Source organism: Zingiber officinale, chromosome 3B (genome assembly GCF_018446385.1).
Source record: "Zingiber officinale cultivar Zhangliang chromosome 3B, Zo_v1.1, whole genome shotgun sequence".
Classification (NCBI taxonomy): Eukaryota; Viridiplantae; Streptophyta; class Magnoliopsida; order Zingiberales; family Zingiberaceae; genus Zingiber; species Zingiber officinale.
The window spans coordinates 59,250,595-59,275,145 of record NC_055991.1 but is presented as its reverse complement, the minus strand read 5'-3'; the positions used below and the strand labels follow the sequence as shown (position 1 = coordinate 59,275,145).

At 34.2% G+C, this 24,551-nt stretch overlaps 1 protein-coding gene across 2 annotated transcripts in view; it reads left to right on the top strand.

The window, feature by feature from the left end:
• The window catches only part of LOC122056516 (transmembrane protein 120 homolog), a 43,925-nt gene extending 26,451 nt beyond the window's left edge, over positions 1–17,474 (top strand). For both annotated transcript variants that reach the window (XM_042618496.1, XM_042618495.1), the window contains 5 exons: positions 9,277–9,367; positions 9,445–9,552; positions 16,656–16,742; positions 16,911–16,979; positions 17,091–17,474. In XM_042618496.1, the coding sequence (XP_042474430.1) occupies positions 9,277–9,367; positions 9,445–9,552; positions 16,656–16,742; positions 16,911–16,979; positions 17,091–17,210 (475 nt within the window). In that variant the 3' untranslated portion in view covers positions 17,211–17,474. The remainder of the gene's footprint in view (positions 1–9,276; positions 9,368–9,444; positions 9,553–16,655; positions 16,743–16,910; positions 16,980–17,090) is intronic.
• Positions 17,475–24,551: the final 7,077 nt, after the last annotated feature.

Here is a 24,551-nt window from a genome sequence, read left to right as displayed (position 1 = left end):
CAAATTCATTTAATTGATCTAACTTAATCAGATTAAAACCAAGTTAATCAATTAAATTTAAACTGATTAATTAAACTACTAAATTGTTGCAAATTAATTAAAACTTTAAATTGATTAATCTAAACTCTAACTAAATATAATTCAAAATTCAATTAACTAAAATCCGTGATTGATAATCAACTAACTCATACATTTAATGAAAACAATTTCATAGAAATATTTTTAAAATGCATGCTTAGACTATAAAGGTATTAATCTTATATTATAGACTTGCTCATTTCTTTTTTCTTCTTGCTTAAATTCGGTTAAACTATCACTTGAAAACTGATTGACCAACGCTTAGACAGAAAATCCTTAGGTCAACATTAGAACCAAAACCCCTAGACACTTAGGTAGAATTTCTTGTGGCTTACAAAGATAACCAGGGTGTGTTAAGTTAAGGGGAGGTAATGTTGAAACATCTTTTTAAAACATATATATATATTTTTTAAATTGTTTCAAAATTTGCTGCTATAATTTTTTTTCAAAAATATTAAAATGTTTTGAAAAGGGTTTTCAAAATATGTCTATCTTTATGTGTTTATTTTTAAAAAATGTTTGTATTTTTCAAATAATTGCCTACTGAAAATTATTTTAAAAATATTTTGAAAATTCTTTTGAAAAAGAAATATTTTTGAAAAATCTTTAGTCTTTGAAAAATTGTGTCAATTCTCCGAAAATACCTTGATTTTTTTTTGAAAAATACTTTAGTTGTTTTTTTTATTTGGATCATCCCTAAGACATGTAGGTCAATTTTCTCGTGGTTAACAAAGATTCCTACATATGCGTCGGATTAAGGGGAGTCATAATTAAAAGCTCAAATAAAATTAACAAAATTATTTCAAACTTCATTTGCAAATTTTTAAAACTATGATCGAAAACTCATTTCTTACACATGTCTTTGACAAATATTTTTGAAAACCTCTGGAATACTCTGAAATTTTTTGTAAATACTCTGGAATATCTTAAACATTATTCTGAATTTTTTTTTTGAAAACTCTAGATTTTTTGAAAACAATGTTTTATCTCAAATATTCTAAGTGTTTTTCTAAAAGGGTTTTGTTGATACCTAATGAACCTTAGGTGATTTATGTTTTTTTTATATCAAAAGGGGAGAGTTTTAATTCAAGAGCGAAGAGTATGTTTGAAAATCGTTACATATTGGAATATTCTATACCTCGAAGAAACTATACTTTGAATATATTTTTTTTAAAATACATTTCATTTACTGCACTTAAATTATTATCTCTTTGTTTCATTAAAGTAACAAACTGTGTTTCTATTAATTACATGTTCTTCCATAACATAATAACCATGTTATTTTGATTCCTTGGTTTTTTTGATAAATGTCAAAGGGGAGAGAATAAGGTTAAAAATTAAAGTTTCCTAAGACATTAATTTCAGGGGGAGAGATTAAATCAAGGGGGAGCATTTTTTATTTAACTTATTTTCTTTGTATATGCTCTATGTTTTTACTTAACTTTGAACTAGATTACCATAATAAAAAAGGGGGAGATAGTTGGTGCATGGAGTACTAAATAATCGAACCTGGTTTTGATGATTGACAAAGGTTCAAAGTTAAAGTTAATTGTTATCTAACAAGCTTACCTGAGTGTGCAGGCAAGTTCTAGATAAGTCTAGATAGGGGAAAGTCCTAGTTATGGCTAGGCAAGGAAGTCCTGCTTCGTGGGATTGGGCAAAGCCTTGGTAGGTCGAGGATGTCAGGCAAAAATCCTAGGGTCGAGGACATTAAGTGAAAGTCCTGGAGGTCACAAACATCAGCCGCGAAATCTTAGGGTCGAGGACATTAGGTGAAAGTCCTGAAGTTTTGGATGCTGAGCAAAAATTCAAATAACTTGTAGGACCGATTTAGCAAACGGTAAACTCTCCTAAGAAGAGTAGGTGAGGACGCGTTCCCCGTAGAGGGAATAGTAGGCGTCGGTCTGACCTAAAGTTTCAGCTAACTCAAAGTCAAGACAGGACAGCTTGGAGACCGCAAATATTATTCTGTTTTACATATTATTGTTTGTTGAACTAACCTGTTATGCAAAATAAAGCTTGCTGGAAACAAGATATCCAGGCGGTTGGACTTGGGTCAGTGGCTAATAGGGTGTGCGTCGGTTGGCTAACCTTCGTCACCGAGGGCACTGGGACAGTCCAGGCGCTTGGACTGGTCCAGGCTCCCAGATCGGGCAAACTTCATCCACAGGTTGCAGTGGCGCACTTCGACTGGTAGGTCAACAGTCCAGATGCTTGGATCGATCTAGGCACCCAGAGATGGATAAAATTTGCTGAATGAAGTTTCGACGAGAGCATGCCACGCCAGTTCAGTGGGGCGCTCGGGGAGGAGTCTAGGCGCCTGGATAGGGCTATAAAAGTTTATCTCCTGCGCGCGTCTTGATAGACAACTCTATGATGCCCGAACGTTGCTCCGACGACAACTACGCTTAAGATCTTTTCTTCTAAGTCGTCGGTATCTTTTATTTTTCAATTACTTGTACTTAAATTCGAATTGCTTTTATAACGACTCGATTGATCAGTGATTGCCCAATAAAAGCACTCTCACGTGCGGGCGTAGGAGTCGTCATAAGCTCTGAACCAAGTAAAAACTTGCGTTCCTGTGTGTTCTTTCTCTATCTTTGTCTTTCTTATTTTTGCTGCATGATTCTTTTGATAGCTTTACTTCGAATTGATAGTGAAGAAGCCACGAGCGCTATTCAACCCTCCCTCTGTCAGTTTTGATCCAACATAACCAAAGCCAAGGGGACCATACTCTCTTTGCTAAGCACTCAACAATGGGAAAGGTGACTGCTGCTCTTGTCTATGTAGATGATATCATTGTAATTAAAAATGATGAAAAGGGAAAACATAATCTAAAGCAGCAATTAATAGAGGAGTTTGAAATAAAGGAATTTAGCAAACTGAAGTGCTCCCTTGGTATTAAGGTAGCATACTCTACCAAAGGAAGTACATGACTGATTTGTTAGCTGAAACAGGGAAGATTGGGTATAAGCCGATTTTTAGTCCAATGGATCCAAATTACAAGATAGGAGAAGCTAAGGAAGAACCAACCGTTGACAAAATAATGTATTAGAGGTTGGTCGTGTAGACATAATATATGCTGCGAGTGTAATTAGCCAATATATGCATGATCCAAGAGAATATCACTTTCAAGCTACTTACAGATTTGAAAGGTACTCTAAGAAAGGGAAGTTTGTTCAAGAGAAGTCGGACACTAGCTTTAGAAGCTTACACAGATTAGACTGTAGATTCTCTAGTGGATAGAAGATCAACTACAGTATATTGTACTTTCTTTGGTCGTAATTTGGTGACATGAAGGAGTTAGAAACAAAATGTGGTGACAAATCTGTAAAATTAGAGTTTAGATCCATTGTTCATGGATTATGTGAACTACTCTGGTTGAAGATTATTCTGGATGATTTGAAAATCAAATGGGAATATTCCATGAAACTCTATTATTACAATAAGTTAGTTATAAATATTGCTCATAATCCTATTCAACATGATAGGACTAAGCATATTGAAATTGATAGATATTTGATCAAAGAAAAATTAGAAGAAGGATTTTTGTGTATGCTATATGTTTTGTTAGAGTTACAATTGACTGATGTGTTAACAAAAGTACTGAACAATTCTAGATTTCATGATCTTATAGTTAAGTTGGGAATGAAAAACATTTATTTCTCAACTTGAGGGAGTATTAGACAGTTGTGAACAGATTTCATAGCCTGTACAGATTTGATGAACAGATTTCACAGCTTATATAGCTGTGCCGAACAACTGTGAATAGATTTCACAGCTTGTACATATTAGTGTCAGTCCTGGGAGCTGATTATAAGTTAATTGACTTAGGACATATTGTATCATATTTATAATAGACAATATTTTGTTTGCGATATTTACTTCATGTTTGTGCTAGTTGAATAAATATAGCCCTAGAATAGTAGGTTTTAGTGTACAACTATCAATTGATTGATTTGATTGTGGGAGGTTGTCTATATATATATATATATATATATATATATAAAATACTATTCTTAATTATTCTTAATTAAGTATTAATATACAAGGACAATATAATATGTTGAGACTAGCATGTAAGTCAATGGATGACTTATTCTTATAAGTCATGGATATAAGATATCAAGTTGACACATGAGTATATTAGAGAATCTGTACTGAATTGTCTCACCTTAGAAGTTTATCGTTATATTAAGTGTCATAAGCATTTTCATAGTGACTATTAGTATAAATAGCCTTTAAACCTGAAGACACTACGGTTCCCTGCATAAGAAATTATGTATTTTGGTATTGACAAACGTCACCTGTAACAAGGTAGATTATAAAGTCATTCACTAGATATGCAAAGCGATGTGAGTGAGATTTGTCCCTTCCATATAACGGAAGAGATATATGTTGACTTCTTGACTACTAAAATGCATGACCATGATCAAATAAGTCAATATGAGAGATTAAACTTATTTAATTAAGTGAGTCTATTTAGAGATCAAGAAACACATAGATTAATGAGAGGATAACATGGTTTATGCCTCGTGAATCAATCTAGATATCAAGGATAAAAACATTGAGGTATAAAAGATAATAGTCAATGACAAGTTAGATCAGATCTCGACATTCTTGTCACTTGGGTAGCAATGATGTATTGTTAAATATCATTCATTGCTTGTGTATCTAAAAATAATTTTAGAAACACTGTCAATGTTATGAGAACTTATTGGGTCACACACAAAGAGCATGTTGATTTAGAGATTGGTTTATTTTAGTTTGACTAAAATAGTGTGGGTCTGAGTTTTTTTAAGTCCGAAATTGGTTTAAGACGTTAAGCTTATTGATTTAATGAGTTAATTCAGTATGCTTTCTTTTTCTTTTAAGGCCCAACACAACTATAGAGCTCGCTAAGAGAAACACTAATAGCCACCGCTAAGAGAAACACTAATAGCCATCTCTAGCAAAAAGGTGAAGGTGTGTGAGACTCTCCAATTCCAGAGTTTGTGAGACGAAACTAGGGACGTGCTCGTGTGGATACCGCAGAGGCGTAGACATTCTAATCACCCTCAGATCGGCTGGACTAGCAGACTTTTGAGGGTTGTTCACGCATCAAAGGTAATAATCCTATTTGCTAGAGTAATTTTGCATTCGCATGGATCTCTGGAGGGATCAAATTCCGCTGCATTTTAGTTTGTTTTTTGCAAACAGTTCCTAACAGTACAGAAATAAGACAAGGGTATAAAGTAGGAAATTAATAGATTTAGTTAGAAAGATATTAATTTCTTATGTACATATTAATTAGTTTCCTTCTATCTCTCTTATTATAATTTTGTATATAGTGGGTATTCCCATTTTGAATGAAATACAATTGGTGAGATATCAATTCTGTCCACATTTTTCACAAATATGGTTAAAGATTTAGTAGTTTTTGGCATGAGAACATGCCCACGAGCATGGCCTCTTACATTGTTTCATGTGATGCCGCCTCTTCTGATACTGCCTCTTCTCACTTTTGACTCTTTTGACTCTTCCTCTATGTGTCAAGCCTGATCTACTACTTATAGCCCCCATTTGTGGAAGATGATTATCAAAGTCGAACATAGGTTACTTAGGACCTTGCCTTGTTTTGCACTCCTATCTTTGGATCATGCTTTTTTCTCCACGGCTTTTGATGTGGCATTTGTTGCTCACCACCTTTTATTTGATAGAATGTTAGTGTTAGTCTGTCTTTGGGAATTGAGTCACCTAGATTGGTGAACTCTAAAGGGCTCGCCTCAATTTAAAATGTTGTATTTTTACTACCTCCTAGCCTCTTACAACCAATCTTTCTAGGTTCAAGCTTTTCTAACTTTATGATGATTACTATGGAGATGAATGAAAAGAACTATCTTTTGTGGGCTACAATATAATTCAAGTATGATTCATAAGCTAAAGTCACTTGGACTACCTCACTGCTTAGGCTGCTGAAATCTTGAGTACACAAGCTTTATGGGAGCAGATTGATGTCCAATTACTTGCCTTCCTTTTGTAGCCTATTAATCCATCTTCTTCTATTGCTTTTGCTCTTGCCACATACTTTGATATTGGTTAGGGATTTGTATAGGTTCTTTGAGGTGTTTGGTAATCTCTTCCTTTGTTGTTTCCTAGTGTTATGTCTTTTTATTTGTTAAGCATTGTTACTTATCAGCCAAAATTTATTAAATTAACTTGGAAGACCTAAACAATCTAACACAAAGGGTATATTGACCCTTTAAATGAACCATTAGAGAAAGATGAGGATGAAAAAAATTATTACTTAATATACTAGGATATGTGAGTTCACATACGTTAGATGATACATCAAAGCACACAAATGTTTTTCATACATCGGTTGTTGCATTAATGTTGCTTTTGTAAAGACCTTTGATAGAATCCAACTCACTAGAACTTCATCCAATTCTTTGTAAAGTTGTATGGGTAAACCAAACATCCATTTTCATTACAAAGGGATATTTTGGTTATCATGGAAAGAAGTTTTGCACCAATGAAGTGATGTTCCCCATGAACATCACTCATGTCATCTGTAGTGGATGATCGCTTGTTCAAACATGTTCAAAGAAAAAATACAAGGAAACAAGGCCATACTTAATCCTTACAAAGTAAAACTTAATCGATAATTATCAAAGAATATCTTTTACGCACCTATTGAAATGAAAGGATTTAATATTAGTGTTAACCTTAGATTCTCAAGAAATAGAAGTAGAAATCCCACTGTGTGAGTTAGTCATCCTCTAAGAATGATCCTAAGGATATACTTTTAGAAAACTCACTTGATGATGTATTCTCAACTTTAGAGGAAAATTGGAAACAAGAGAATCTAACCTCAGCACAAAATCAAAAGGACCTGTAATTGAGCCTCAATAATTAACTAGAGTGAGCTCATTGATGATTTACTCATCAAGAAAACTCACTACATCACTATTTCTTTAAAGATCAAAACTTTTATGTTTTATATTGGTCCCTTCTTTATCGAGGTCCAAGAACAAACTTTTAAGCTAGCCCTAATACAACTTCAAAAGAGTGGCCCAATAAACCATTCCCTTTATAAACCAACTAATACGACACCAATCGTTCCAAATTTAGTGGTTTGTCTTCATAGATTGACGATCCTATGTTTGAATCTTCTAAAGAATCCTCGTATGGTCCTTTAATCTAATCTCCTAACTAAGCTCTCGACAACTCACCATGGACAAGAAACATTTCACATATCAATCATAATCTAGATACACAATTTTTTTCATGAAACCCTGAGGGTACAAAAGAACCAACAATGTTATTAAAGAATATAAAAATATGTTTTCATTTATAGTCACTTTTGAGTTTAAATTTTGTCAGGATATTGATCTGGTTTTGCTGCTTTTATTCGCCAAAATAAAAGTCTAATCTGTGCGTGAGAGATACACGGTGGCAAAAGGCGATTACGCTCACCCCCAGCGCCCCGCCAACTCATCCCAGGGCCAACACGAAAGAGATAAATCACGGATGACTACTAGTCTTTGGAATAGTGATTGGCGCATAAGGGAGACATTTACCTTGACTATTCCAAGATTTGAATCCCAGACCTCATGGTGGCAGCACCTCATGCGCTAGCCACTAGACCGTCCCGAGGGGACAAGTGCGTGAGAGATACACATATTGATAATGAGAGGATGAGTCAAGTAATGATTACTATATGTGCCCTTTAGACTTAAATACAACCATAACAAATATTGAGTATGCGTATGAATTCACTAGCCCAAAGAATCCCCATAAAAACTTCAAAAATATTACATTCATTCCACCATCTTTAATGGCTAGAAAATTGATTCTAACGCATGCTTGTTAGATTTATCAACTTTTTAAAATATTAATTCAATTTTCAAATTAAAGATATGCAAATTTTCATGGAGACGTTCATGCTTCTACTTGACTTTTTCATAAAAGAGCCAAATTTTCTTCTTCTTTTGATCAGTCACAATGTCATTGGAAAGAGCGATCAAAAGGGAAGAAATAAAATTGTTTCAATTCCTCAAGTATTAGATTGACAAAGAAATAGTGTAGTTCCCAACTCATGGGAAAGCTCAACCAAGTAATGCTAAGAAGAAATCATGCTTAACAAAATTGATGAAGTGATTTTTAAAGGATTTATGCTTGGAAATGAATATTGACAACTTGGATTTCTCCATGGTTAAGGGGAGAATGAAGCAGTTTAAAATTAGGGTTTAGATAGGTTAAAATTAGGAAGTTTAAATTAAAAATTGTGGATTAGAAAATTTTAAATTTTAAAAGATTGTTTTAAGTTTTAAAAACTTTTAGGGTGAAGTCCCTGTCTCAAGAAGGATCAGTTAAGAAGACTGCCCTTTAATTGTTCTATAAAAAGTGTCCTAGACCCATTGTAGATCTTTTCTTTGTGAGCTTTTGTCGCTCAATGAGATGTCTAATTTATCTATGTTGGAGAGTTATCCCATACTAAATCAATTTGGTTAAAATCTCTATTGAATTTTGTTTGATTATGGTGCTAAATCATGTTTTATAAATTTGATTGTTTTCATACAATATAAATTTGTGAATTTTGGTTACTTTATGAACTTCAATGCATAATCTCTTTGACCTCTGCATAGTTTCAAGTAGATATCTCCTTTCATACATACTCTTGAACTCAGAAACCTAATCAATCAATAATTGATGAAAAATGCAAATTGAAAATTCAATTTGACACTTGTATATCTTGTTATGAGAGGCATCCTTATCACTCACTTATATAATCTATGATTTCCCTAGACTATTTGACGAATAGTAAATTTCCAAATCCAAATTATATGGATACTTTTTGCTGTATATTCTTGTTGAAGCAATCATGCTTATTGATTCTTGAATTATATGCATGTGACTTACCCCATGAAAGCTTCTTGCTTTCTCTACCACTGCTAATGCAGAATCAGATCTATTTTTATTTCACTTTCTATTTATTTCCTTATCTAGTGATGGTTCACGGGCATTTAATACAATATCATTTTTCAATTAAATTAGTCCCAACTTCTCTTCAAATTTTATGTTTTAAGAAATTTTAAATTTTATTTCCATTTGAACTTGGGGTCACCTTAGTTGATTAATGATAAGTGTTTTCTGAAATCTATTTTGGCAATGCAGTATAATTTCTCTCTAGATTCATTAGTTGTGTTTATGAAGGTGGATTTACCATCATTATTGTGCCATGTTGATGGCCCTTATTAGTCTCACATGGGAGATAAAAGGGGAACCTGATTGTAACTTCAAGCAGGTAGTAATTTCATTCATGATTATGTAGGATTTTTATTTTATATTCTATTAGTCTAATGTAATAGAAACTCTATGCAGAGAGGTGTCCAACTATTTTTGGCATGGGCTGTTATGCAAGGTTTTGCAATGCTTTTACAAAATAGGTACCAAAGGCAGAGGCTGTATACTCGAATTGCTTTGGGAAAGGTAGTGTTGCATCCTACAGTTCTTCCCCTGTTTAAATCAATTTTCTGTATTGGTCATCTGAGAATAGTTGTTTTTTTTTTATTGAAAAAATATAGTGAGTATATGTTCAGATGTATTAGTATATAGAAAACTGGCCGACTGGGACAGGCCATGCTCAGTCCAATCAGTCCATTTTGACATCTCTAGGTTGGGTTTGAGTTAGTATTAAACATGCGGGTTGACAAAACACGACCCTTTTATGACTTGCCTACTTGAATTACTATCGCTATAAAAAAAGAGGGAAGGGAAGCCCAAATCTGAGCGCCAACAAAATAGAGTGCTAAAAATGTTAAGAAATCCAAATGTATCCATGCCGTTTAGTCTAACCAAGGTTTAAAATCCTGAGTTGTGTCGGAGTTTTGGAGTTTAATAAGAATGATATTATTTTGGTATCATATCGATATTCCGATACATGGTACCAATAGCGAATTTGAGGTTGGTGGAGGAAGATGAAAAAAAAAAAGAGAAGAGAAGTTATACCTAAGTTTGGTTATCTAAATACAATTTTGGCATTATGTTGTATGGACATGAGCTATAAAAAATAACAAATATTATTTTAATTAGTCTTGATATTGTAGGATCGGAAAGACGCTAGAGGGGGGGGGGGGGGGGGGGGGAATAGCGATCGTTGAAAATCGAGAGCGAACTAAATCGAAGTATGCAATGGAAGAATAAAAAACAATGCTAACAAATCAAGTTTTATTTGGTTCGGAGCCTTCGACGACTTCTACTCCAAGGCCCGCACTCATCGAGTGCTTTCGTTAGACATAGTTTGCAAAAAGTGTTACAAGAGTTGAGTACAAGAACTAGAAATAAAAGTTATCGACAAACAGAAAGGAAGCAAAATGCAATCTCTAGTTCCGCGAACTTCGGAGCAGCCTTTCGGTGTTGTTGGAGCATTTTCGGAGCAGTACGCAAGAGAAAAACTTATAGTAGTTGTTCTGAAGCTCCTAGTCGAAGGCCTTTATATAGGCCCATTCCGGGCGCCTAGAACTCTCGGGCGCTTGGACCACGTGGCTCGGTTAGTTGACGCGGCTCACATCAGCTTGTGGATGAGTTTTTGGGTCCAGGCGCTTGGACCGACCTCGGGCTCCCGGACCGCCCGGATGCCCGCGGCACTCGCCTGGGCGCCCGGACCAGTTCCGGGCGCTCGGACTCTCCTTTTCTTCAACAGCTTCTTCCTTGTAAAAAGGTTAGTCTAGGTAATAGAAAATATATTTACCCTACAAAACAGAGTTAGTACGACATAATAAAGTAGTAGTAGTAATTAGATCTTGTCTTCTCGAGACCAGGATCTAGTCAAGGTCTCAACTTAGGTTTCTCAAATGTACCTAAGCTGGATTGACACTTATAGTTCCCTCAACGGGGAACGCGTCTTCACTGGATCTCTCCTTCAGTTGCTTACCTACCAACTGCAGTCGCTTGACTTGCCTTTGACCCACTAGGTCTTCCTACTAGTTGTCAGATCCGCAGACCCAACTAGACTTCGGTTGGTTGTCAGGTCTCGTGGACTCAACCGGACTTCCCGTCAGATATCGGGCCTCGCAGACCTATCTAGTCTTCGCACCAGCTATTAGGTCCCACAGACCTAATTGGATTTCAGCCTGGTGTTAGGTCCCTTCAGACCCGTCAACTCCTGCACACTTGGTAGAAGGGTTAGACAAATAACACATCTAATTTTAACTTATTTGTCATATATCAAAATCAAATTATTAGTGCAACCTGCATCAACAAATATCTCATGTAGCATGCTATGGAGTGCCAAGTATTGTCACAATACGATATTCAACATTATCGACATGATGACAAAAAAGATTTTCTATGTTGAATAGTATCTTTCTGAATTTATCATAATGATATATTTTAACATAGTTGTCTAACATGGTTCGAGATTCCAACCTGACTTTAACACTCATTAGTTAACCAAAACATATTTATCGACATTGGTAGTAGCTGTGTTGTGAAAGGCGTGCCCGAGGCGCGCGAGGCAATTCAAAAAATGCCTTTTACACCAAGAGGCGGGCGCTGTTGTTCAGGCGTGCGCATGGGTGCGCCTTTGGAGCTCATCTGAGGCGCGAACGAGGCATGCCTCTTGAACTCGAGCGTTTTTTAAAACGCATTATTAACCTTTTGCCAAAAAAAACTTTCGCCCGGGTTGGAATTAAGGCATGAAGTAAAGGAAGAAGAAAAGAACGCAAGTCGTGGCCACCTAAACCCCAGCCTACCCGAAGCATTTTCGTCCGCCGCTGTCGTTGCTTGAGTCGTTCCACCGTACCCAGGTATGTGTTTCTTCCTTTTTTTTTTGTTTTCTGTTCTTCTTCTCTATTGTTATCTTCTTCTTTTCTTCTCTTCTGTTGTTCTTCTTCTCTTCTTTTCATCTTCTTCTGGTACGTGCTCTGCTATTTGTCATTGAACGCTATAGCAGAATGGTGGGAATGCTACGGAGCAAATACACTAGAATTGCAAAAGTTTGCTATTAAAGTGTTTAGCCTCACTTGTAGTGCTTCCTGCTGTTAGCGCAATTGGAGTGTATTTGAGCGTGTATGTAATAAATACAAATGTATAATACTATTAGCATGTTATTTTTATAAGTAGAAAATATTCTTTGCTATTTTATTATACTTATTGTGATTTTTGACATTTTGCAAATTCACAGAAAAAAAAGAATAGGCTAACTCAGCAGCGCTTAAATGATTTGGTATTTATGAAATACAATTATGCCTTAAAACTTCGGTACGATGTACGTGATCAGATTGCGGATATTGATGATACTAATGAATGATTGATGGGCAGAATGTATGGAGAAAGTGATAATAAGAAGATGAGTTGGTTTTTGAAGATGATGAGAGTTGAAGAGTCTGAATATCATGCGAGTGGAAAAAATATTGTATCCACGACCTCTAGTTCACGTGCTAGGCCTAAACAAGTCGAGAAGAGAAATACATCTTCCTATATGAGACACTTATGTTTAAGAGCATCCATATCAGTTTCCCTATCAATATCTCTAAAATTTAAGGTAAATCATCAATTTTATTAAATTTAGAGAATCTCTTTTCAATGCATGGTACACCAGCTACTTTATAATTTACCATATCTTTATTTATTTATTATTATTTCTCTCTCCTCTATACTTTTTTATTATTCATTTAATGTTTAGGGTAGTGTCTTCATTCCCTAAATTTAGGGAGTTACTGTTTATAGAATCTAAATTTAGAGAACTAGTAGGGTATCTGATATAAGGGATTTTTTTAGGTAAAATGTAAAATTTAAGGTAAAATGTATATTTAGAGTATCTGATGTGGATGCTCTAAGACACTTATCTCTATGACATACAATAATATTTTAAACCTTAGTTACTAGACATGAAAGGGGTCCTTGAATTAGAATATAATGTTATCTATCTACAATATACGTTAGGGAAGCAATAGATGTTCTTTATTGAACTGAGGTGGGTGTAGGTTGAAATGATTCAATTTAAATTTTACACGAACACTTACATGAAACTGACACTTTCATTCACATTCAATCACTTGTAAATGCTACTAAATTCTCCATTGTATTAGCTGAGTAGATTGAACTTGCATCTGGTCGATTGTCTAGCTCCCAATGGCTACTTGAGTCAATTGATCATCTAGCTAGTTGACTGACCTATTGTAGCATCTGAATCATTGTCAGTTGCAACCAATCTTGTCAGATCAGTGTCGATGACTTTTTTGGATTCCTGCTCTTTCATTAGTTGATTATTCCCATTCAACTCATCATTTGACCAAGATCTTGCCATAAGCAAAAATATTGTGTTCGTTGGCAATCCAACCTGAGTCAGTTGCTTAGTCGATTCAACCATTAATCAACTAAGACCAACTTTCAGTCGATTGAAACATAGACTCCAACCAACTCTAAGGCTGAGTCCTCTGCCAAGTCAAATCTACCCAAAACCTAGAGTACAAGTCACTTGTAAACTCTGTATCCCTTAGACTTTCCTACCAAGAGATCACAACTTTGATACTTCATTGCCTTGCTAAGAGGCCTTGCTTCCGTGACTACTTATGCCAAAAGATCATGTTTCGGGGATTAGTCGACCTGGACCTATTAAAACTTCCACTACCAAGAGAACTAGCCTTCGGGACTTCACCATCTGCCCATTGTGAGTTACCTTTGACTCATTAGGACTTCCACTTGCCCAACCTAGGGTCAACTTAATTCACCAAGACTTCTACTTCTATAGCTTTAGGTCCACCTTGACCTACTAGAACTTTCACTTGCTTAAAGGTCTAGCCTCTAGGGCTTCTACTTGTCTAGCATCTAGTCAATCCCGATTTGTCAAGACTTCACTTGTCAAGCGTCCAATGAACCTTGATCTGCTAGGACCTTCACTTGCTAACACTAGACTTTCCACTTATTTTTCCCATTGCCAACACGTGTCGAACATTCACTATTGTTAAGTGTCCAATCAACCTTAACTCATTTGGACTTTATCTAATGTAAAATATCTAGTTACCCTTACCTACTTTATGTATCAACCTAACTCAAACTCAATATTTCCCAAACATGATAGCTCCAACATCAAACTATATTGCCCAAGTATTACTCGTAATTCTTGGTCTAATAGGACCAAGGTAGAGAATGATTGCACCAACACATAGGTCAGCCTTTCCTTCCCTGAGCATCAAATCACTGTATATTAAAAGAAAGTATTCTTAATGTTGAGTTGATAAAGGGCTATTAAAGGATCACTATCAAGGTGAGAAGGGAAAATGAAATAATCTTGGTCAGAAGAGAAAAGTGTCAAGATAGTTCACACTATAGAATCGCAGCCATGTTTACCATGTTTACCATATTTACTAGAGTAATTGGAAAAAAATAATATGGAATTAACTCCGCCCATGAGTGACCGATCATGGCCGGTCCCAAGCCCGGATAAAGGAGGAGAGTTGCGTTAGGTTGTCAGCCAGCGTCAAACTATGGTAAATATTCAATGAATGGATCCATTAAATTATTGTGCTAATGCTAGGTTGTTCTCCGGAAGAAACGCGTTGTAGGGTCCGACTATAACATCTCGATAAGGACCGCTACATCTCTAGAACTCGGGTGTAGTGCTAAATATGTAAGAGTTCGCGTTACAGGGTCCGACTGTAACGTCTAAGCAAGGACTGTTACATCTCCATGAGAACTTGGGTGTAGTGTTAAATAGACAAGGGTTCTCACACTATAGGTTGGGTAAGAACAAATATGATAGGAAAACTAATAATATAAAATTTGGAACATGGAACATAGGAACTCTCACCGGTAAATCAATGGAGGTAGTAGATATGATGATTAGGAGAAGAATTAGTATTTTGTGTGTACAAGAGACAAAATGGATAGGTGAGAAGGCAAAGATGATAGAGAACTCGGGTTTTAAGTTATGGTACATTGGAAAGAGTAAAGCAAGAAATAGAGTGAGTATTATTGTAGATAGTTTGTTAAAAGATGAAATTGTAGGAGTAGTTAGAAAAGGGGATAGAATTATAACCCTTAAGATAATAGTGGCGAAAGAAACTATGAACATAATTAGTGTATATGCACCACAGGTAGGACTAGATGAAGCTACCAAATCAAGATTTTGGGAGGACTTAGATGAAATATTACAAAATATTTCTCCAAATAAAATGATTTTAATAGGAGGTGATCTAAATGAGCATGTCGGAGTGAAAAATGAGGATTATGAGAGAGTACATGAGAGTTATAGGTTTGGAACGAGGAATGAGGAAGAGAAAATTATATTAGATTTTGCAATAGCATATGACCTTATATTAGCTAATACGTTTTTTAAGAAAAGAGAACACTTAGTCACATTCAAAAGTGTGAATAATAAATCGCAAATTGACTTTCTTATGATTAGAAAGAATGATAGAAAGATTTGTAAAGATTGCAAAGTCATACCTGGAGAAAGCTTAACTACCCAACATAGGTTAGTAGTGTTGGATATACGCCTCAAACATAGTATTAATAGAAAGAAAATATATACGATTCCTAAAATTAAGTGGTGGAAGTTAAAAGATGGGAAGCAAAATATATTTAAGGAGAAGGTAGTAGTGCAAGCATTAGGTGAAATATACGATGACTCTAATACAACATGGGATAAGATGGTATCAAAGTTGAAAATAGTAGCTAAGAGTGTACTCGGTGAGTCAAAGGGACATGCACCACTAAGTAAAGAATCTTGGTGGTGGAATGAGAAAGTACAAGATAAAGTGAAGGAAAAACGAATAACTTATAAGGAATTATATATTTGTAAGAACGAGGAAAACTTAAAAAAATATATAATAACCAAGAAAGAAGCTAAGAAAATAGTGAGTGAAGCAAAAAATGAAACTTTTGAACGGTTATATCAAAAATTGGATACAAAAGAAGGGGAAAGAGACATTTATAGAATAACTAAATGAGAGCAAGGAAAACATTTAGCTACTATACTGTATCAGGAGGAGCCTACAGTAGGGCTTCTCTTCCCTGTTTAATTTTCCTCTCTTTCCAAAACAAACCCCACTACCATGCTGTTACCATTAATTTACAGTAGCATCATTGCCAAATGGTGCCTATAGTCCCACTTTTGAAATGCTACCTTCTGTTAAGGCTCTGCAACTGATGAATGTATCTGACCAGGAAAAGCATGGCTGAAGTGAGCTGAAGTTTGGCTCTTAGGCTGGATTTACTTGGATGGAGAGATAGGAAGACGATGGGGGAGGGAGAAGGAAAGTAACACAAACTACAGATGCTCCATACTACAGATACATTTGTGAATGAAACCAATTGACTAGCAACAACTAATAGGATAGCATTCTTCCTACACTTTACTTGAGATGTTTTAAAATTAGATGACATGCTGAAGCAGGGTAAAAGGAAGCCATATTATGATGGTTTATTAAACGTGAAAACATTTCTTTTACCCTTGAACAAGATTTATTATCCATGTACTAGTTTTGGGTATTTTTACCCGTGAAAACATTTCTTTCTCAGAAGCTAGTTTTGGGCATTTTTATCTATAATTGTTAAATATTGCAATCATGAATATTATCCTTGAACAGGCAAAGAGAATGGATGTTGTGTGGGGAGAAACAGCTGGAGTACGAGGTCAACTGTTGTTGTTATGTCCAATCCTATTCACTTTGCAGGTATTGGTCTTATGGTGGTGCTACTCGTTAATATTATGTAACTCTAAATTGAAAGATGGCTATTTTGTTTCTATTCGCTGTGAGAATTAAACTGAACATTCATGGGATGGCAAAAACTTAAGTTGAGCAGCTGATGAAGTTTTACATTACCAAATCCCTTGATTTCAGGGGTTCGAAGGATATGTTGGAGTGCTATTACTACGCACTGCTTTGGTTGGAGCTGTATCTGAGTGGCAGGCAATCTCATATTTCTCTCCATTCAGTGTTTTTTTCCTTAATAAATCAGTTTGTGTTTTTCATTTTCTTGTTTTCCTAACAATGATCTGTTATCTGACACTCTAACTTCAGGTAATAGTTTGTGGAATCTTGCTTATTGTGATGGCCGTGGGCAATTTTGTTAACACAGTCCAGACCCTGATGGAAAAATCAAAGGTAAAAGCCAGAGTCAAGAAAAATAAGAGCAAATAGGAGAGATCATGAAGTTAGCTTTATCCCAACTGACTCGAGATTGGGTAGTAGTAGGCTAATGACCTACCATCTGCTGCTGTTTTTATGTATTATTTATCTCCTTGTATAGTCTTCGACATAATTTTTAAAGATAAATTTGTAATAAGTTTACAGAGTAACAGGATGTCTCTGAAGGTATTTTGCTTGATGCAACTAGGATTTCACTCATTTCGTACAACCTTTGTTCAAGGAAGAAAATTGTGGAGAGTTGGTTGAGCTTGTTCAGATTTTTGCGCCTTCAATTGAGTTTGTTTTATAATCCTATATGAAAAGATACTAGAGTTGCTGCAGATTTCTTTTATGTGAATATAGACACTTGTGCTTAGTGTAGATGCTTTGGAAAAAAAAACATCCCAAGATTAGAGTTATTAAGACTAGTAGTTTTATATTTCTGAATCAATTTTAGCGGATTCTTTTTTCTGGGATAGAGGGCCAGTGGCATTATGCCGTCTTACAAATATAGAGTTATTAACTTATTGGATCATGGAAAAAAGGTAATGTAGATTTCAATATAACCAGCAGGTCTACCATTCTGGAATGCCTTCTTGTATCATTCTAAGATCATAGATATTAAAGTGTAATCAGTAACGGCAGATTGTGCTCCTCGGTGCTTTTTTGTCATAATGGGAATCTGAACTAGACTAGAGACAGATAGATATGAAGTTCGAGTAAAATAGCATTTTCTGTTGAGGTATTATGAGGCTGCAAATTAGATGGACCACGAGACACTTCAATCTCATAGCAACTCTAAAACAATCCCAAAGTTCCCATCTTCTTAATCTCACCGTGTCTCAATTAGCAAGCATCACAGATCAACACTTTAAACCTAATTGAGAGACTACCAAATGTGCAATTTCAAATATTACATTAGCCACGGGTGTTCATGTGCTCTAGGTGTAAAATATAGCCATTAAACCGATTCCTTGTCCTCTAATGCCGGGTTTACTGAATCATGTAAGCAAGTTTTAATATTATTCAAATTACATGCCTAACTTTCATAATATTTAAATCACGTAACATATTTCCGAAATATCACACTTTTTTCTTTATAGATTCATTAGTCAATTTTATCTAAAATTGACTGATGATCCTAAAGAGTTCCGAATCACTTCAAATTAAAATTAATGTACTCTTGAATTTTTTTTTAATGTATTTATTCCATTAAATATAAATATGAAAATATAAATTGAGAGCAATGAATTAAATTGAGAGGACATCTCAAAATTTTTACTCTATTTATTTAAAAAAAAATTACTTTCAATTTACGCTATTGAATTCATATATGAGGACATAAATATATTAAGGAGATTTTCAAGAGTCAATTGAAGTGATTTAGAGTTCTCTATGTCCATCTATTAGTTTCAGTTGAAATTGACCGATTGATTTACATCATTTGAAAATTTAAAAGTTTAATGTTTTTTTTATTATGGGAGTTCTAGGAACTTATTAGTGGTGTTGGTTAGTGAGTATCATTATCTTAAACCTTATAATAAGTGTGATAAATTTTATTAAGTCTTTGCAAGTTTAAAATTTTATTGCTTTCAATTGACGCTATCAAATTTAGATCCGAGGACATAAATACATTAAAGAGATTTTTAGAAATATATTGGTTTTTATTTTAAATGATTTGGAGTTTTCTATTCAGACAAACCCGACTCTAAAAAAAAAAGAGAGGATATTTTAGAAATATGATGCATGATTTAGATATTATGAAAATTAAGTATGTGATTTGAATAATACTGAAACTTTAAGTGCTTCAGTAAAATTGCCTTTGTAGCTTTGCTTCTGCCTTTATGTTATTATTATACCTGCAATCCCTGTATGGGTGGGATGATTGCAAAATTGTCCTCCACTTTTTGTCACAACAAGCAGCACTTCATTAAACTATTACCTCGAGCAGGTAACGCCAGAGTAAGGGGCTGCATTTAAGTTCTTGTCCAAGCAAATTAAGCCGAAGAGTTGGCCTTGCATTACAAGACAAGCATCATTTCCACTCAGTCAAAGGTCGTAGTAAATTGAACCGGTGGTTTCTGGTGAGGGTGGTTCAACGTCACAAAGATGTGGTCCTAACGTAGAGGTGGGGAGTAGTAGAATTGAGTACCGAGCAGTTGCTTTTCTTCCTTCAGGCATCCTAACAAGCTACCCTACAATATCTCGCCTTTCGGCCCATCGGAAAGACTTGAAAAAAAAAAAAAGTGGCCTTAGGCGACCAGTCTTTTTGGATTCTTGCACAGTATTCCTTCTCTCACAGTTGCTTTAGTCCCCCACTTAACCGAACAGATGGCCAGGGATAAAAGGGACGATGTGACAAAACATGCTTGCAGAAGAACATACCGACTTGGAGTACTACTTACTACATGGATGAATAATCGGATTGAAATTTTTTGAATGTCAGTCAGAGTGACAGGTCCCCTATCAGTTGTCAGAAAGAACAAGATGCATGGATTGATTGATTGTTAACTCATATAGTAACTAAATTGGCACATAGAGGCATTGTCATGTGCAGTCACGATGACGACATTCTTCCCGACTTCGGACTGATATCCAACTCGTACGTGTCGTTATTGTTAATAAGTCTAAGTAAAGAGAAATAAAACAAATCACAAGTTTACTTTGCGTTATGTTACTGTCAAGTGACTCCGAGGATGATGTGTTGGGACAAAGACAATCTACTCTATTCTCTAATTCATCCTATAACAATTCGGCAATGAATTGACTAAAGGTACATTTAAAATTATAAAATTCGTTAGCGATACATTTAATTTTCAAATTTTCTAAAAACACAGATTTATTTTCTATTTTATCCCTTTCACCGATGACGACGGATCAAATTCCATTTTTTAAAAAACATTTAAGATGTTGATTTTTAAAATTAAGAATTATTATGATGCTGATTTTTTAAAAATAAAATCATACTCTTCTTCTGTTTTTAAAAATAAGATGTGATTGATTCTCAAAATATGGTACCATAATGATGTTGATTTTAAGATTTATATAACACCAAAGTGATATTATTTTTTAAAATACAGCATCACAACGATGATAATTTTTGTAATGCAATATCATAGTGATGGATGGAAAGGGTAAAATGTAAAAAATTATGCCATTTAAAAAATCTAAAAGATAGGTGAGCCTTTTAAAAATTCTATAGCTTTAAGTGCACCATTCGATAAATTATCGATAATAATTCTAAGACCGAAGTAAACATGAACAGTATAATTGTATATAACTTGGTGGAATTAATGAAATATAATCATTATATTATTTAGTAATTGTAAACCATCTTATTTTTATAAAAACATGTTAAAAAAGTATTAATAAGCTTATTTAATAATTTTTAACATGTTTTTAACATGAATTTTTTTCCGGGATTCGTATAACGGGAGTTTCGTGTATCGAACTGTCATTTTTATTCAACTTTTAAGTGTGGTGAAGTTTTTCTGAGACTTTGTTTTAAAGTTGGGCAGGCAAGGAATCCTTCCTGCACGCCCTTTTAAATGAGCTAGGTAAAGAACCAAAACTCTGATTTAAGTCTTAAGTCATCATCATTTTGTTAATAAGAAAATGAGTTTAAGGTACACATGCAAGTGACGTGATTAGCATTATTAATGGCAATGATTGTCAGCCAGCAACCTAATGAGTTGCCTTTTGCAGATAAAATAAGTTGAATTAGTGGCTACTTTAGCATAATACAGAAGGAATCAAGTAAACAGTGATGTAGATGGCTGCCAGAGACTAGACTGGATGGTAATCAGATAAGAAAGCCATGGTTAACAATCAAAAGGGCACCAAGTGAATGTGTTCAGTGCTAGTTACATTGTGGTTTCAGGGACAAGATAGAGCAATTATGGATTCAAAGAGAATAAATGCACACAAATAGCTTTTATTAATACACACATACCTATATATACTTTGGAAATCTTTAGGAGGGAATAATATTAAGATATGATGCAACATGTCCAAACCAATGAAGCAGTGACTAAGGGCATAGTGAGTTGGTGACATAGTCCTGATCCAGACGAAGTCGAAGCGATCAATATGGTAGATTTGAGTCGACAAAAAATAAATTAGAGCTAACTCATGCAAGCAGTGGATTGATGGATATCAGACTAGTGGACTCAATCCATGTAACATGGTTAACGATCAGAACTGTGAGACCATTCGACAGATGGGTGACAACTAGTTGATTGAAGTATAATAATTTACAATTATAAAAGGGGGCATGATGTTACACGACCAAGACATCAATACACTCTAAGCTTACTTCCAGTACACCCCAAAAGCTCTTTTGAAAATAATGGGCTTCTCAGAGTTTTGTTTAATTCTTGTACCACTTGTATTGTTTTTGTTTGCAATAAGGCCATGGGGTTTCTGAACCATATCAAATCACTATGTTCATTTTCTTTATTGATTACTTTACTTACTACACATTTTCTTTATTAGTCAATATTTTTGGAAAAAAAAATTATTTAAATGTAAAGTTGTAACTGTGAAAAATGTCTATTTTTTCTATACAATCTTTCGAATTTGAATTTAAAAAGTTTTCAAAATAGAATTTTGAAAATCTATTAAGAAAAATTTTAAAACCTAAAGACACTATTCACTCCAGCTAGCATTATTGACAATCCTACAAAAAACCATGCGGTAAGAGGGTGGGAAAAAGAGTGAATCAAGAACCTCGATCTCTCTTAGACTTAAAAATTAGTGTGTTGTGACATTCTCTCCCACCTAAGCTTGAGACATCCTGGGTGCATTCTCTCCCTTGCAGCACTTGTTGTGCTTAGTGAATTTCCATGAGGCATCCTCTCGTTCTCAACTCACCTTAGTATTTGGCAGTTCACCAAATATTCAGTATACTTAATGCTTCTACCCTTAAAGTTGGTCTACTGGTAATCATTGAGCTTTTGCTCCCACATGTCATGGAGGAGCTGACTGATGTGAGTAGTTGATTAATCAAAAGTAAGCAGTGGAGATTTTAAAGATAATGCTTGTGATCAGTTCTAGGGAGATTGTTGCTACATTTCAAGACCTCATGAGCATTTACAACGATATACACTGACTAAAAGCAATTCTTTTGAATAATCTTATTTCTTGTGTCATTGTATATTTATTTCTTCTTCTAATTGTGGTATAAAAAAGGACTATAACAGATTTTTCAGCCTTTAGAAGGTGTCTAAAGAGGAAATTTTTTTTAGCATGCTATTAGGAGTGATCCATCAACCAATCATAAGATTCTATAGTATCATATATTCATTACTTTGTGTCGTCTTCTTTGTATTTATTTAACTTTCTACCGTTCTGTTGCATACAATATTGGTGTAACAGAAGCAGTTTAAATCACTAAAGGGGAAGGGTGAATAACGTATCTACAATAAAAATTTCTATTTCTCTTGCTAAAAAAAAATATGATGAACTAGGAAACATTGAACTTGGGATGACCGGCTAAAAATAATAATTTCTATTTCTATTTCTATTTCTATGTCAAGGGAGAACTTCCAAGGGTAAAACTAAGGTACCATTAGTTAATAGTACTTATTCATATCATGATAAAAAGCATGCTAAAAATAACTATTATGATTTTGGTACTATTTATCATGAGAATAAGAAGTATGATACTTCTTAGGAAAATTATAAGTCATATCATGCTAGGATTATCTTACCTAAGTATAGGAAGGAAGAAAACAATTTAGGCAAGAGCTCTAAGGAATTAGAGTTTATGCCGAAAAAGAAGAATATTCAAGGCATTCTTAAAAAATCTAAATTTGAGGAATTAAGGATCGAGAATTAAGTCTTGAGGTCAAGACTTAATAAATTAGAGAAGAGTCTTAAGAAAATGACAAATGAAGTCAAAGGTCTAATAAGAAAAATCTAGGCTTGGATAAACAAGGGTCATTATATGGACAAGAAGGGTTTGGGGGGTACAAATCCAAGACTAAGGACAAAGTATCCTTATATTATAGAGTTCTATATAGCTATAGAACTAATCCTAGGTTTAGAAGTCAAGTCAAGTCAAGGTTACAAGGAAAATATCCCCAGAGTTGACTTTGAGAAGATTAGTGTGACTAAGACTTCTAAGAAGTCTAGGAAAGTTATTAGGAATGTTTCTAGGGAAGTTATCACTAATGAGTATCTAGAATACCCAAGGAGCATCAATAGGTATTAAGTTCCTAAGAGTGTGTTTTCTATACAGTAAATGGGTTTATAGTGTATTAACTCTAATTGGAAGGGTAGTTAACCCAATTATAGTAAAAGTTGTCACTTTATGACATTTTTAAGGTATTGTGACACTTTGAAAATGAGAAGTTGAATTTTTACTCTTGAAGAAAAAAAGTGTTTCAATTAAATTTTTTGAAGTATTGAGTTTAATCAAATTGACACAAATAGGATATAATTCAAAGGAATGCCAAGTTAAAATTTTTGACATTTCCAAGGGAAGGGCAACTTATGCCTCTTTTGGTATAGTGATTAGTTCAGGCTGAGACATAGATGAAAATGTAGGTATATTTTTTGTGCTATAATTGTCATATTTTATGTGCTCTATCATATGATATGACATTAATTTTTTTATTCATATTGTCATGAAAAAGCTACATGTCATGTCATACATGTATCATTAAGCTATGATGAATTTTTCTTATAAAGAAATATTCATTTGATGTATGTCATCATCATTATCATGCATTAATTTAAATTTCTTATAATTAAGAACAATGACATAAATTAATATCCTAAATAAGATGGTTAAAATTAAAATGCCTAGATAGAGATGCATGATCCCTTAGTTTAGGAAAACCCTATTTTACATTTCACAAAGACTATAGAGTTAACTTGTATGTGTATTGAGACACATAAATATAAGTGAGATGTTAGGAAGATGAATAAGACTCAAGATGTTGATTTAGTACATTTAATTGAGTTTTAATTTCATTAAAACAAATGATTATGTAAAGTCCAATTATGGGGAGAGCTAATATGCAAGTATAATGCATTTAGACTAAAAATTATGGTTGAAAATTTATTTTGAAAATTATTTTAGAAAACCTTGATGAAATTTACTTATTGATAATAATCACCATTGATTAGTTAGATACAAAGTCAAAATGAAACATTGAAGTTTTCAATAGTTTTTAATTTTGTATCATTCTTTGAAAATTGGAGGTATTTTTTATAGAAAACTATTTTTTCATAATAGTATGACATAAGTAATGTCTAAATGAAGTTTCATGATTTTTTGAAAAAAAATCATAGAATATTATTTATGAGTTTCTAAAATTTGATTTGAAATTGATTTTGAAAATTAGA